General features: G+C 34.5%; 1 protein-coding gene across 1 annotated transcript in view; it reads right to left on the reverse strand.

Moving 5' to 3' along the window:
• Positions 1 to 12,019: 12,019 nt before the first annotated feature.
• The window catches only part of LOC117790385 (protein amalgam), a 35,052-nt gene continuing 29,913 nt past the window's right edge, over positions 12,020 to 17,158 (reverse strand). The window contains exons 7-9 of the mRNA XM_034629824.1: positions 15,946 to 16,065; positions 13,459 to 13,629; positions 12,020 to 13,197 (exon numbers count right to left, since the gene is read on the reverse strand). Coding sequence (XP_034485715.1) covers positions 12,509 to 13,197; positions 13,459 to 13,629; positions 15,946 to 16,065 — 980 coding nt within the window. The 3' untranslated portion in view covers positions 12,020 to 12,508. The remainder of the gene's footprint in view (positions 13,198 to 13,458; positions 13,630 to 15,945; positions 16,066 to 17,158) is intronic.

The following is a 17,158-nucleotide window of genomic DNA, read 5'->3' on the forward strand; positions in this document are numbered from 1 at the left end:
TAACTCTAACTGAAACTGTAACGGTAACTGTAGGGGTAACTGGAAGGGTAACTGTAACGGCTGTTAAGGGTCACGCGGCTTCCTGACTCTGATTGAAAGTGAAACAAAGTACGTTGATTTCCACAGACAGACAAGCAGACATTGTTATATACTGTATTGTTAAGTAGATATATCCACGGTTGCCACAATTGGTGTTTCTGCACCAAATCTTTCTCTTTTTTTCCTGATGGTGCAATGGAACTTTTTTTTATTGGAATTGGCTCTTTTTTGGCTTCAACAAGAGTTTCTTGAAAACTATTAAGAATGTTATTTAGATCTAAATATTTTCGCTACCAATAATAAAACTGTATTATACTGAAACTCTCAACACATTTTTACATTTTACATTTTTAATATCGTGGAAAAGAGTACGTAAACTTTGGACTAAATCGAAGGTATTATGTTTATTTTTGTATTTAAGAGTTTTTCAAATAAATGTTTTTAAAAAAATTCGTTTTGTAAATAATTTGATTTAGTTATAAAAAATTGCTTAGTTGAAATTGGCTCTATTTAAACATTTTTTTTGGCAATTTTTAATTTATTAAGTGGCAACCGTGGATATATCTGCTTTGTATACAACTCACAGAGAAACATCGTTCAAATATTATAATTAAGTTAGACCAGCTTTCTATATTGTTGGACTATCAATTCTGCATTATTATGGCTTAAATTCTGCGAGTTGTTTGTAGGGAATATACTCATGTGTATAACAGATTTTGTACACGCTGTAAATTTTTAATTTATTTAGAAAAGGTTACCTTGAAGCTAGAAGTGCGAACATTATTAAGAATGGGCTTTGATGCTCTTTAAGACTACACTTATGAACAAAAACGGTTTTTGTAAAATCGGGAATATTGTCTCTAACTAAGAAGTACCTAACGTTACATACTGAGAAATAATGGTTGGAATTTTCCGAGAAAATCAAAGCTGTCATTTCTTTTAATGCATTTCCCAAGCCAGTTTCCATTAAAATTATGCACTTTACCAACAAAAAAAAAGATGTTTCGGTATTTATTTCGTTTTGTCTAATAAATTTAAATTTTGTGTTATTTTGCTTACGATTTGTTTTATCGATAACAAAGCATTACAATCAGAGAATTCTAGATCTAATAAGAGTAAATTAAAATAATCATATTTTTGAAGTCAAAATTCTCGGCTGCCTTAAATTTACTTCCAGTTTCCAGATATATTTTATGTAATCAACAAATTCAAATTCAAACAAATTGCGCTGTTAGAGATTTGTAGAACACACCTGAATAATTGTATTTCAAAGCTAAGCTAAACTATCTGCTCGCTAAAGTATGCTATACTTTAAAAGAAAAATTGAAATCACAGTTGAATCTGAATTAAATCTGCATACAATTTTATTTAATTTTGAATAGATCTGCATTCTTCTCGAATGCTTAATTTGTATTCTGTATGTGTAAATATTTATAGATTTAGTTAAGGATTAGTTAGATCTCTATTTGACTGTCAACGGTAGTTGTAACTGTGATTGCGTCTCTATGTCTATGAGTATGTGTGTGCTTTAAGTGCAATCTGGGTGTATGTGTGTGTAAGAGAGTGTATCGGTGTGTGTGAGTGAGCAGACAAGTGTGCTGAATGCGGTTGCAGAAGTTATTTGCTGTGTTATTTTCAGAACAGTTTCCGCTTTGCTCAGAAACGGACATCCTGTTGTGTTTGAGAGTTAAATTTGCGCAGCTGCTTGGACTAACGGACTAACGGTTCTTGTCCCTGCCACCCCCGCCTGCCCCCCCTTCCCCCAGTTGCCCTTGCAACGCTTTGCATGCCACACAGAGTTGCTGTTGCCCCCGTCGACAGTCTAAGCACAGATTTGGATTTTTTTTTTTGGCTAGGTTTTATTTTGTTTTGTTTTTCTGTTGCTCACTTAATTCAAAGTTTGACTTTTGCATATTTACTTACCAACCGAACCGAAATGGGGTTACCCTACACTTAAATAAATGCATCCATAAGTTTTAGCAGTATTAAACAACTTAGAAAACCAAATACTTGATGATAACAAAAATCTAATTGACTAATCTAGACTACTAATTTTTTAGAATTAAATAAAAAGATAATTGTCTTCAGATTATAAGATTATGTTATTTGTTATATTTATAAATATTGGTAGTTTCATCAAATTCTATCTTGAAAGAAAATCGACACATATTTAATAGATTTTGAAAAAGACTACTAGTTGAAAAAAAAATTTATTCTAAGAGCTACGCATCTGAGATTTTTTTAAATATTTTTCATAAATGACAGAAATTTTTAAAAGCACTTTTTTTTATTGCTGTTGTAAATAAGTCGGCACATATTTTAACAATTTCAGATAACTTACGCTCTCGTGTGGAAACTGAAAGTTAAATGTTTGTTTGGGTTAATATTTATGTAATCGCTATAAAGTTAATCGTTGAACATTGCATCGTTGCTTATAAAAATTCAGACATGATCGAGTTATTAATCATTTGAGCTCTGCTGCCTTTGAATTAATTAACGCAAATAAATGTAATAAATATATTTGTCCTTTATTTGTAGAATTTTTTATGCGCCTTTGTTGCTGTTGTTGTTGTTGTTGTTGTCATATTTTCTTTATTATAATATATGTCTGTATATATGCTCGTATATAACTATGTAAGTATGTATATATATATAAGATATATTTGATTTAATACATGTATATTTATTTTTTTTCTTTGTTCTTTGTTTCGTAATACGCTAACATTATTCATGTATGTGTGTATGTATGTATGTAATGTTTATTCGTATATGTATAGTATTTCATTTATTCTCGTATCAATTTTGTTTTTGTTTATATTTGATGTCCTTTTGTTGAACTCTGAATTGTTTTTTAATGCTCGCAATTTATTCAGTAATCAAACTGTTATTGCCAAATACATTTGCTTATACTTGTACAAGTGTTTAAATATAATAATTAATTGAATGCGCTCGTTTATGTACATATAATATTATATTATATATTTCGTATTGTTATTAATAATATTTTTATAATTATAATTTGTTGAACGCTTTGCTGATTGCCTACCTATATACAAATTAAATTTTGATTCAGCTCGATGACCATTCATAAACTCGCCCTTTATAGGTATTTCTCCCTTCAATGTTTTCCTCTTTGGGGAATCCGTGGTACATCGCATTCAGTTGGGCTACTTTATATGAGATTTCTGAAATGATTTCACATACTTTTCTTTATAGTACTTGAAGCACTTCTTTGTATAGCTTTCATTTTCTTTATTCAGTTTTTAGTTTTTAATTCGTTTTTCATATTATTTTTTAACATTTTGTAATACTTCGACTCGTAACATTTGAATCCTTTGATTTTACATACATTATATACTTATAGCATACACATCTATGTATAGGTATTTATATCTACAACTTGATAGTTCTCAATATAACTAGATACATACATACATGCTGTAAACATTTTAGTTTCCATTTATTTAGCTTTGACTATATACGAGTATTATTGGTTTCAATTTCTTTATAATACTACCATATAGTATACAATAACTGTACAATACGCTTGCATAGGATGCTAAAGAGTGGGAGAATAAACTGAATAACTGTATACACTGTTATGAAGAAAAATTGCTAACAGCAGACTCATTTTCTACAGTGTATACTATATGTGTAATACCTTATATAAATTGACTTCTAGAGTTCAATAAGACGCTAATGTAATTCAGAATACATTTTTTGCTGATTTATAGGGTGTTCGCAAGTCGAAACTACTCACAAATACTAATAAATTTTTTTCTAGAGCTCATTAAAATTTAATTTAAACAAATTCTCTATTAATTTAGTACATTTTGACAGTCCAAATTTTAATAGAGCAGGTGTCTTATGCAAGGGTATGTAGAATTCGGCATTGCCGAATTTTCTGTAGCTCGTCGTTTGTTTTATGTTTGCTAATAATGGCACATAATATTATTGTTTGGCAACTCCTTAAAGTTATATTAATATGTATACATATATTCGTATATATGTAATATATATAATTGTTTACACGTAATTAAGTATTTATGTCTATACTAAGGTAGTGTATATGCATTCGCTTAGTCACTGTCACTAATAACATACAAAAAAAAAAAAAACATTTTGAAGCTTTAGACGATTTTTTGTGCACAAACCGTTTAACATTTTTTGAACAACCTCGTTATTTATATTTTGTTAAATTTATTTTATTTTATTATTTATTTTATATAATTAATTAAAATTTTTACAATTTGATTACGATCGAATTGAGTTGTAAGTATATAACATTTAAAAATTCACAATTCAAGTGTTTGCTCAGCTGCATTAAAAATCTTAAAGTGACATTCTGAGTTGCACTTTCGCCAGAATTTAAGAATTTCTGTTGCTTCGGCTGCGCCTTAAGTTATGCAGTAGATAATTGTTAAGGAATTGATTGAATGTAAAATTGAGAATACAATATATTTGACATTGTCTCTTAGAAGTATTCTATTTCTCTTTATCTTGTCGTATCGTCTGCTGTTTATTATTATAGCCAAAAACAATGAAGTTCTTAATTAAAATGCAGTAAGATGTAAATAAGTAAGTAAATAAACACACACGCACACAAACAGAAGCACACAATTGGTGTGGCAAGAGCATGTGTTGCACTCAAAGCGAGAAAACTTAAAATATTTTTGGGAAATCATTTATACGAGTATAAAATGAAATGGAAATTAAATTAAATTCGATTGAGGCAATGTACCGACAGCAATACGCTGAAAATAATATAATTTTAAGAACTTTGAGACTTGAGTGACATGACTCTGTCTTAAGTGTCAAGTGGCAACACACACATACACACAAAGAGAATGACAGTTGCACACCTGGACAATTAAACGTGTCTCTGTGTGTGCAGTTGCAACATTGCCACAAAAGCAACCTTAAGGAGCAGATGTAATTGAATTTAAATTTGAATTTGAATTTGTGTTGAGATTTTGTTGAGCTGCTTGTAATTTTATATGTCTTTATTTAATTTTTATAGTCTGCACGTTGTGGCAAGCAAGCTGACGATAAGATTACAGCTCTGCTGTGCAACTGGCAGCAAGTTTCAACTGCCCCCTTCTCTACTATTCCCTTTTTTTATACCCTGCTTGAGGGTATATTCATTTTGTTCAAAGTATATAACAGGCAGTACGAGTAGTGGCAGATCCTTGAAAGAATATATATTCGTGATCAGCATCAACAGCCGATATATCGATATAGTCACATGTGACTGTCTGTCCGTCTGTCTGCCTCTTCGTATGAGCAACAGGATCTCAGAGATGGTAAGAGCTAGAACCACCAAATTTGGAATGTAGAATTTTTAAATAAAAACGGAAATAAACAAATTACAAAAGAAATTATACGGCTAGTCTCTTAAGTTATGGTACCCATGATAAGGGACTGATCCAGGCTATCTCGTAGTCAAGCATTCCTAAAGTTTTTATACTTGTTTTCTTTGTTGAGCTCAAAACTTTCAGGGCGACACACAGTGAGTACATTTTATTATTAAATCAAAAAACTTGAGTAAATTTCACAAACAAATATGTAAAATGCCAGCCGACGGCTTGTGTTTGAGTGTGTGTGTTATGTGTGTGTGTGTGTGTTACAATTCAAGTTGATTGCCATTTGTTTTAAGCGAACTCTGCAAATGTGCGGTAAATGTTATGCGGCTAACTGGCTGCACATAACAAGCGGACACACACACACACACACACACATACAATACACTCACAACACTCACACACTTCCAACCCATATAACAGTGAGCGGCAGCAAGTGACGCATTCAATTAAACTTCCGCCAAACATGATACTTGCCGCATGCCGCTTGTTGCCTACCTCCTCTCCCTACCTCCCCACTTCGCTTCTTGCCTCATGCCCCCTGCCCCTATCTTCACCTCCTCCCCCACCCCTATCAGGATGCTGCTGTTGCTGCTGTTGTTGTTGCTACTGTTGCCTTAAGGTTGTAAAATAAACATGTTGCCACACACCAAAATTTAAATAGATACAAGTTTTGTGAGAGCATAAAACAATAAACCGCAGTAATTTAACAAAAAAAAAAGAAAGAAAAAGCAACAGCAACAGCAACAAGAAAAAACAAGAAGAACACTCAAAAAAGAAAGACACAAAGTTGAAGACAAGACATAAATGCCTGTCTATGTGTGTGAGTGTGGCAAGGAAATTCAAAATTAAAATACAATTTAAAAGTACCAAATAGAGCAATTAAGCGGCCTTTTCTTACAGCACACACACAAGTACACACACACACACACACACTCACACTGACAAGTACTCAGCACATGCAAACTTCATTACAAACCGGAACAACTTAAGCAGCCGCCTAGGCACAATCATAAGTATGAGTGAATACATGTGTATTGTACACGCGCAAGCAAATGTACTCATATTCAAACCTATTCACATATTATATTTGTGCTTTATAGTATTTGCCCCACACACTAACACACACACACACACACACACACACATGAACAACAAAGACAACAAAAGATGCGCGTTTACAAGCAGCAAAGTGGCAGCAGACAAGCCACACCGTACTATGGTTCATTTCACAAAATTAGCTGGCAAAAATCTGCTACTTTTAAACTAGCTTTGATATCGGTCAGAAATTTTATATACTATATATATAAGAGTGGGTCAATTTGTATGGAGTAAAAAAAATGCACCAAGCGGTTATGAAAATCGTAATCTACGATGAATTCTAAGAATAATTGCCCAAGAAACCATGGGTCTAAAATCAATATCGAGCTTACACTTTTTAAGGAGAAATTATACATACGTGTTATTTATTTGGTCACTTGTAAATAAATAAATAATAAAATAATAAAACCCCAGGTAGAGTCCGATTTATAATGAATTTAGAAATAAAAATTATTAGGATCGAGCAAGTAGAACGGCAGTTATAGTTTAGTTTTAATATAATTAAATTAATACAAGCCCCTAAAAGCACGCAGTAGTTGATATATTTTTGGAAAAAACGTTTGCATACAGACAGTTATCCATATAAAATACACGTAGAACTTCTCCTAAAAAAGTGGAAGCTCGATATTGATTATAGACCCGTGGTTTCTTAGGCAATTCTTCTTAGAATTAATCGTAGATTTCAAATTTTAAAACCGCTTTGTCGCTAAAAAAATTTACCCACTCTTATATATATTTTCACTTTAAATAAAAATCAGACAACAAAATACAATTAGGTGTGACATGAGTAAGGACGTTAGTTAACGCTTAATGGCAGGGTTTTTTTTACTGCAAATACCTTCTCAAATAGTCAAATATTTTGAAAATCAACCTAAATTTAAAAAAGGTATTCAAAATTATAGGTTCATAGGAATAAAAAGAAATAATTTTTTTTATTTTTTAAAATATAAAGATAATTTTAGAATTGAGTAAACTTATTTAAAAAATTTATAAATTTTGTATAAAAAAAATATAAAGTTAATTTAAGAAATAAGTAAACTAATTTAAAAAGTAAATGAAATACAAAACTTGTTTTTTTTGGTTCAAATTTTTTTTTTTATTAAATTTGAATAGCTCTACTACACAAAAATTTGAATTAAAATATAATATCCTCTCTATCAGGTGTGTACCAGAAATCTCTAGAGCTTTTGGGGAGAATTTCTTTCGAAAACAACTGTTCGAATTGTCGGTGTTCCTTAAAAGTCAAAGGTTTTTTTCAAATATATTTTCAAAGTCATATAAACCGGCTACCTCATTTTAACGTCCAGTTTCAACCAAATTCATAATTTAATATGTTTTTTATAAATAACAAATTCAATAAAAATTTAATTTATTCAATTTAAAATATAATTTAGTTCAAGTTCATAAATATTAAATTGTGTTAAGTCACTCCACAATTTTTTAGACATTCTTGATCGAACCGCATGAAAAGTTATGTAGAACGGAACAACGCGCAAATGGATTTTTGACTCGTTTTTATACCCTGAGCGCATTGAAAACGGGCAAAAAGGGTATATTGTGTTTGGCAGGATGTATGTAACAGGCAGAAGGGGGCGTGGCAGACTCCCAAAAGTATATCCATTCTGGATCAGGATCAACAGCCGAGTCAATTGAGCTATGTCCGTCTGTCTATCCGTCTGTCCTACTGTCTGTCTGTCTGTCCGTCTGTTTGAACGCGTCGAATTCAGGAACCATAAGAGCTAGAGACTTAAAACTTGGTATGTAGGTTCCTGAATACCACTCGCAGATCAATTTTGTATTTTTTTGTTTGATCAGACCACTATATCATATAGCTGCCTTAGGAACAACTAGTCGAAAATCAACCTCAGTACAGAGGGTATCCTACTGTCGAGCGTGCTCGACTGTAACCGCCCTCTTGTTTTTTTTTTGGCAAAAGCAGTGCCAATGAGCAGAAGTACAAGTAGGTAGTACGATGAGGAGTCGTATCGTGAGGAGCAACAGCAGAAGGTGGAGCATCACTAGAAGGAGGAGCAGCAGCATGAGAGATAGTTATGTGTGGATCTGCTGGAGGTGGAGTTGCTCTAGGAGGAGGAGCAGGTACAAAAAAGTGTTGCTTACTTGTAGGCATGGGAGGGAAGATTCGTAGTAGTTGTTGATGGACGCATTGGTGTGTGTTGCTGTTGCTGTTGCTTTTGGTGTTGGCTTGTAATTTGAAACACTTGTGTCAATGTGCGCGTCTCGTTGTTGTTGTGCATTCCCCTGCACTTGCCCCTTCCCCTGTCACATTCAATGTCCCTCTTCTTGTGCGACAGCCAAAAGATTCCACAAAACTCGCATGTTTTGATGTTGTTGCTGCGGTTGTCAGCGTCTTATTATCATCATCAGTGGCAGCTTTCGGCGGTTTTGTATGCGTATATATGTGTATGTATGTATGTGTATAAATACAAGTGCCAATGCTGTTGATGTTGTTGCTGTTGTTGTTGTTGTTGTTGTTGTTGCTGACTGACATAACACAAACAGCTGTGGCAGGGCTGCAGGCTTGGAGTGGGAGCGGAAGGGGAGGCGTGAGTTAGTAGTTGCAAGTTGTGTTGTCATCGGGCGTCTTCTCGACGAAACAGTAGAATTCACTTTGCCAAAAAGTTTTTATTTCATTAAAAAGTGTCTGCGTGTGTGTGTGTGTACATGTGTGTGTGCGCGTATGCGTGTGCGTGTGTGTGTGTGTCGTTTACTGGCAGGCAAGCAATTCATCAAACTAAATTCAGTCACCACACATGCATATCGAGCGAGAGAGAGAGAGAGAGAGAGCGAGAGAGGAGAGTAAGTGAGATCTTGTGCAAAGCAAAACTAACGGACTGACAGCTCTATGAAAGCAACAACAAGAGCAGTCGCCAGTTGCCTTTGGCTTTATCATGCTGCAAGTTGTAGCCGCAACAAAAACTGTCAAAAGATGTTGTTGGCCCGGCCCAGACCAGACCAGACCAGACCAGACAGTGCAACTCCGTCTCGTCTCTGCCAACTGCATTTTGGGCAAAGTTTTTAACCTTTTGCATATGCATGCGCTAACAGCGGACGAGCGAACGGGTAAAAACGGTTGAACGGGTAAACGGGTGAACGGGTAAACGGGCAAACTGCAGGCTAGCGGGCAAAAGAGCGAGTAAATGGCTCAAGTTGTTGAAGCGTGCTCTTGGCTTGTGCTTGTGCTTGTGTGTGTGGGTGTGTGCGTGTGTGTGCGTGTGCTCAAAGTCTGTTGCCTGCTCACAGGCAAGATGAAAGCTTCTTGAGCGCTCTCTCTCTCACACACACACCACACACATACATGCAAAGTAGCTTGAGCTGTCCGCTTCGCTGAAAAATGAGCTGCAGTCGGCAGATCTGCAGCGACGCGACGCCGCGGCGGCATCGGAGCCAAAACAGATAAGCCAAAAAGAGTGAGTGGGAAAGACAAGAAGGTATTGTTCGCTGTTTTGTATCTGCGTGTGTATCTGCGCTGCAGAAATATGACATTTAATTTGAATAAATTATGCGCGTTTGCCCAACATTATTTTACCCTCCTTCAATTGTTCAATTGTACTTAAGTTGAAATTCGTTTTTTGGTAAATTTATAGAATCCAGTCATTAACCTTAAAGTCCGGCAAGTTGATTGATGTCAATCAAACCTAAGCAGCTGAAAGTGACAAAAAAAACAAATCAAAAGTTTCGACACTTTCCTATTAATTGACTTTCCTTTCTTTTTCTTTTTCTGTTTCGGGTTTTTTTTCTTATCGTTTTCTTGTCTTCTGGTTTTTGGGCCGTGTCCTTCAGCGGCTGAGGTTTAAAAAATAAATCGAGTTAGGAAATTAAATTTATGCGTTTTTGCTTTGCTTGCCAATTGTAATATAACAAAACAGAAAAACAAATAAAAAGGTGAAAATGCCTGATGTTTTTAATAAATGATGCTTATCTACAATTAGAATCAGAGGGAAATGAAAGCTTCAAAATCGTATTAAAAATAATTATATTTTCAAATAGATGATTATCAGAGGTGTTCTACAATTCTCTAACAGCGGCAAAGCAACCCAAAAGCAATTGTTGGGGTTCCTGAAAACAAGCAAGCATTGATATCAAATGTCTTAAAAATTTTTGATAGATTTTACAAAATGAAATAATTATTGAATTGAATTAAATTAATTGTTATATTGATTAAAAATGTATTAAATACACTTTTTTATAATTTTGTTAATTATGTAACATATTCCTTAACATAAAAATGTTGTTGAAATTGGAATAAAGCCGATTTTTTTGACTTCGAAAATATGTTCGAAATAGTTAAATCTGGGACGTTAAAGGAACACCGACATTTCGAACGGTAGTTTTCAAAAGCAACTCTCTTCAAAAACTCTAGAGATTTCTGGAACACTTCTGTATGTGATTTAAATATATCGTAAAAAGTAAAACTCAACACTTTGAATTGGATTCTGAGATGTTTGATATTTTTTGTAAAAAAAATCATTCCAAGTTGAACACTAAAAACTTGCAAAGTATCAAACTTTCATAACTTTACCAAAACTGCACCGAATTTCAAGTGAAATGTCATTTCGAACATTCTGCATTTAAATTTAAAACTGCATTTAAATTTGATTGAAAATTTTAAATCTTACAATCTCAAGTTTCAACTTGCTTAAAAAAAAACAGCATATTTTTTAATTTTCAAAAATTGCTTTGCTGTACCGTTACGAACCGGTACTGATACCGAGACTGAAAGAACAAACCCGAAATAAAATCTTTTACTGAAATAGTTGTTTCGGGACATATAATATTAGAACCGATACTGGAACCGATATATGTTTTGGTTTGATTCCCTGAATAAATCTAAGCAACTCTGCCGTAAATATTATCCAAAACAGTGTTTTGAACTCCAATTCACTACAGTTTTAATGAAACTTTTATTATTTTGATTATTATTTCAATACATATATTCTTATCCAAAAAGAGTGCTACACAATTTTCGATCGGTAAGCACCGAAATTGGAAAAAAAAAAACACGCCTGCAGTGAAATGAAGATATGTGAAATTGAATGTCATGAATTTTTGTTATTGAATATGTATTCCATTTAAATTGTATTTTATTTCTTCTTTTTTTTGTAAATGCAATCATCAGTTTATTATCAGTTTTTTCATTATGCTAAGGTTAAGTTCCAAATGATTATAAATTGTAAACACTCTAAGCTAATATTAACAAGACCGTGAATACAGTTTGTAACTATTAATCTAAAGTTCGATGAGGCCTTTTTCATGTCTGCGTATAAAAAAAAAACACACACACATTCATGTTTAGGATTTCAATTGGCCGAATCACTTACAGTTAGGTAAATACATGTACATATGTACATATATGTATGTGTATATATATTTATTGAAGTATACAGATAGCGCACTTTATAGAGTTCATCTATACATATTTAAATAAATATATATATATATATATCGAATTACAACTGTAATTATTAATTTATTATAAATTCTGTAAACTTAATGCAGCTGCAATCATATACATATATATTTTATATAAGTATATTAATCATATGAGCTTAAATATAGTTAAAGAACTTGAATATTGGTACAATCCAAAATCAACAATGACAGCGGCTGAAAGTGACAGTTGAATAAGGGATTAATCTTAAAGAAGAATGAAAGATTTCGCATAGAAATATTTCGGATTAATCCGCTGCTTAACTGCCTCAAGCAGCTGGTGTCATTTATAAGAACTGAAAAAAGCAGCATAAACGTATCTTTTTGCATTGTTATTGTATTTAAATATATGCTACATATATAGATTTGTATATGTAGATACGATTATGCACTTACTTTAAGTCGGCGTCTTCTGCGGCATGCCACAAACCTGAGCAATGCCATGTGTTGCACGTCATTGTGTGTAATTTGTTAAAAAAAAAAAAAAAAAATTAACATTTGCATCTACTTTATGGGTGTGTGTGTGTGTGTATGGTGTGTGTGCCTGCTGTCAGCATGTATTATAACAGACCGAGTATCGCAACTAAGCCGGACAAACCCATAATGACCGCCTGTCGACAGGGCGAGAGTGTAAGTGACAGTGAGAGTGGGAGCGAGAGCCACAACCATTGGCGATAGTGTTGATGTGGTGTCGCACCACCGGAGCCCAGGTCGTTGTTGTCCATGGGGCCGCGGACTTCCGTATTGCCAGGACCTGCGGCACCGTTGACGCCACCGGCAACACCGCTGCCGCCGTAATAGGTCGGCTTACGTGTATTGCCAAAAGCCAACTCAATGTTGTTGTTGGAACCACCAGCAGTGCCAACACCCGCACCCGCACCAGCACCACCCTGTCCACCAGCAGCACCACCCGTTTGAGTTTGCTGCGGATGATGGTGGTGCTGATGCTGGTGCTGATGGCCACCGTTGGGCTTATGTGTTGGCGGCTTATTGCCGCTGGTGTAATAATGGTGCGGCGATAACGGCGGCAATCCGGCGAATTCGCCATCCTCGAAATCCTCCGCTGAACCGTAGAGCTCCTCATCGTCCGGCTGGTAGGTAACTTTGACTTGTTGTTTCAGTTTTAAAATGTCATTGGCATCCGTGTCGGCGGTGTTGCCGCCATTGCCGGCACCATTGCCACCGCCACCGCCACCGCCACCACTTCCTTTACTATTTGAGGGATTTTTACGATTTGGTCCGGGGATTTCTGTCATGAACGAGAAGGCGGAAATGTAATGGTAACTGTAACAGTAGCTAACGGTAACAAGTAACAGGTAACGGTAACGGTTACGGTAACAGTAATTGAAACAAAGGTGCAAATACCTTTTTTTCCCCGCCTACCTTTTATTTCCCTTCCTTTACACATCCGCCAAATATATGTGTCGCGTTTATTGTCCATAAAACACGTTCCGCATTGACACCACCCGCCAACCCTTCCCCTTCCCCTTCCCCATTCCCAGCAACTTACCGTACAACCGGATACTGCTGTCAACTTCACCCAGTGAGTTTTTCGCTATACAGCGATAGGAGCCGACATCGTCTTTTTGAAATTTTCGCACAATCATCGTCATTTTCGTCTCGTACACCGACTGCGAATTATCCAGCACATGATATTTGTTCGAGGAGACAATCATTTCACCTGTTGAATAAAAAATAGCTCACACGTTAAAAATATTTCAAAACAAAGAAAACCCAGACTTGAGATCTTTTTCTCATTCACGAATAAACGAAGTTAGAAGTCAAATTTTAATTAATAATAAATTCCGTAAAACTCTTTAAATGCCAAAGATGTTTATATTTGTAAATATTTTATTGTTTAAAGCGTCTCATAATTAAGACTTCCAATTTTTTAAACAATGATTTTCAAAATACACAAAAGGATTGACTGTATAAATTTTGTAATTTTTTCTTATATAACACTTCATTTTAACTTACAAACATTATTACAAAATACAAAATAATTTTTGTATGGGCGTTTTAGAATCTGAGAAGTCTGCTTTTATACTAGGTCCGAGACAAGGAATTGTATGGACATTATAATTTGAAATCTCAAATTTTCAGGATCGTTGAAATTATTATTATTTTTTTTTTTCTTTAAACTTATCGAAATGACGTAATTTTCGATATGTTTCTCAATATGAAGACTTTTATTTCGTGCCTGGTTTGTTTCGAGTGAAAACCTGAAGCACAGGTTTAATTCTCTTGATCAATTATATAGAATAATTGAGACTTTAATATGGCAAATGGGGTAGAATGTACTAGAATTGAATTGTATAACGCTTCGTTGAATATCAAAAGTCAATTACAAATTAATTCATTACGGATATTAAAGGGCCCCTAACAAAAGTCAATGGATTGCATATGATTTATGATACTGAATGGAGCAGGGCATGGTGCCAATGCACAGATTAAGCCCCCAATGTGCATAATGCAGTCGATAAAACCCCTGGTCAAAAGGGACAGTAGCCAAGACAACCGCAACATTAACACCAAGACAGACGGACAGACAGACTGAGGGACGGACGGACAGACGGACAAACAGACAGGACATTGAAATCAAAGGGGCGACACAGAGACACACTTGGCCGCAACAACACACACAGATGCAAATATTTATATATGTATGCACATGTGAATACTTTTACAATGCACTGTTGTCGTGCATTGAAGGAGACTGTCGCTACTTATGACCAAGCAATACATTTGATGCTTAATGATTGAGAAAACAACAGTCACGTGGTGTTTGGCGACTGTTTATGACTATAAACACATACATATGTACATAACTACATACATTCATACGAATATATACGTATATTTATAGGTATATAAATGTGATAGAATTATAATGTCAAGCGTCAGTTAATCGTCATTAACACAGAGCCAACATTTGACTTTGACAACAAGAATTTAATCGAGTGTGCCAGCTGTTAATTTTAAAGCAAAGTGTGCTCGACTAGCTGTCACCCTATAACATTGACACTGCTAATTTCTAATAAAAGTACGTTGTTGCTTCAATTAATTTTTTTAATAAAAAATCAAAGAATTATTTTTATAATTGTTAACGTACATATAAAATTTTTTTAAAGTGAAATTTACTTTATCATTCCTTCAGTTGTCTTTATATGTAAAAATGTATGAAGTTTTTTATTAAAATTTAGAATTAAACTAAAAACAAGAATAAACTAAATTATTATGGACTAACTACTTTCCATAACAATATTGGATTAAATACTTTCCATAACAATATGTCATTATGTATGTAATTTTATACTATTGGAAATGTCACCAATTATTATGGACTAACTACTTTCCATAACAATATTGGATTAAATACTTTCCATAACAATATGTCATTATGTATGTAATTTTATACTATTGGAAATGTCACCAATTATAATTTCAATAATATCGATTGTACCCACTTTATATCCAACGGATAAAAACAATCCTAAAGTAATTGAAATGCTGCTAATAAGATGACCTCAATTAATAACCTTCAATTTGTGGCAGACAAAAAAAGTATTGGAAAACAATTTAATACCAAAATCAGATTTATAAGATGTACATATTTGGACAACTCACATGTCTGGCAATTACACGAATTTATGTAGACATACTGTAACACTAGTAAGCTGTTCTTACTTACTGCTGAGAGTCAGTGTAAATAATTCTTGATAGCTTAGTTTATAGCGCAAAGCTCAATGGGCTGTGTGGGCCCTGTAAACGTGACGATCCGAGAACTGACTAATGACAATGTCACAGCAGACACACATATGAGTACAAGTTTATACATATATGTTGCCAGATGTCTATAAAATGTAAAAATTGTGATGCTTTGCGCTTGACCAAAGCTGCAGTCGAGTAAAACAAACACACATACACACACCAAAACGACTACTAGTCGACTCGAGAGAAATACATATGTACGTTTGTAGTATGTACATATACTCACCGGTATCCTTAATCCAGTAGTTAATTGATTTGGGCGAGGCCTCAACGTGACACTCGATTTGAACATCAGTGCCAAGCGGTGCTCCGACTAATTGATTCGGCACTTGGATGACAGGGTGAACTGGAAAGAGAGAAAAAGACGAGTGGAAAGTCATTGAATGCTCGTATGTTGTCACAGCAGTGCAGCATATTATAAAATCATTTTTAATACGCTTACTGCATACCTACTACTCCCCTCTACTCGTCACTCGACACTCCGCAATACCTATAATGAAGATTTTGCAAATCCATTTATATATGTATATGCCTAACTGACTTTATAATTTTACAAATTACAATTCAAAAGTAGCAACGTCTTCAAGTAACGAGTAACGAGAGTAAAAGTAAAACTAAAATGGGTGTATGTTAAATTGCTTTCACTATCTTTCTTTTTAAAAACCTTCTCGCCATATTCTGCTGTCGAATGCAATTTTAATTGATTAAACTGACGACTGGCAATACAGCGAGAAAAATAATCGAGTAAATTGTGTCGCTAAATCAAACTCACCACTACCTTTCTTAATTCAGTTACGATCGAGAGCAGCTGCAACGAGTGCAAAACGCAACGAGACTGATGAGCGAGTAAGGTTACTCGTTACATTTTATCACAGAGAACAATGTAAAGAGTACACGAAATGTTGACAATCATACCGTTAATAAATTTTCAAAATGAGAGCAAACTAACGAGAACAAATGCAGCGAGCAGCGATAGCGACGCGGGTGTAAATTTGCTCGTTATGTTTTGGCATTCACAACAATGTGGCTGACAGGTATCTAACTAACTGAGAAGTTACGCAAAAAACAGTAAAAATTAACGTGCGAAAAACTAGCGAGTAGAATAAGCGAGCTCAGATACGCTTTACAGTTGTGTCCATTGTGTTTTGTACTTGTTGTTTGTTGTAATGCTCGATCAATGCTCAACTTGCAACCCATTGTTGTGGCACAATTGAAATTGTTGCGGTTTTGTTGTACTCGCTCTTTCAGACAGCTTACTCGTTGCATGCATTGATAAGGAATGACAACAATGGCGAATGCTTCTCAAATTGTGCATCTTTAAATAAAAGCAGTTGCATTATAAAGTATCTACTTGTGCACACATGTGCATAGTAACAACAGCAAGAGACACACACACTCACACACATGCATACACACACACTTACATAGAAGGCCAATTG

The sequence above is a fragment of the Drosophila innubila genome, chromosome X (assembly GCF_004354385.1).
Source record: "Drosophila innubila isolate TH190305 chromosome X, UK_Dinn_1.0, whole genome shotgun sequence".
Classification (NCBI taxonomy): Eukaryota; Metazoa; Arthropoda; class Insecta; order Diptera; family Drosophilidae; genus Drosophila; species Drosophila innubila.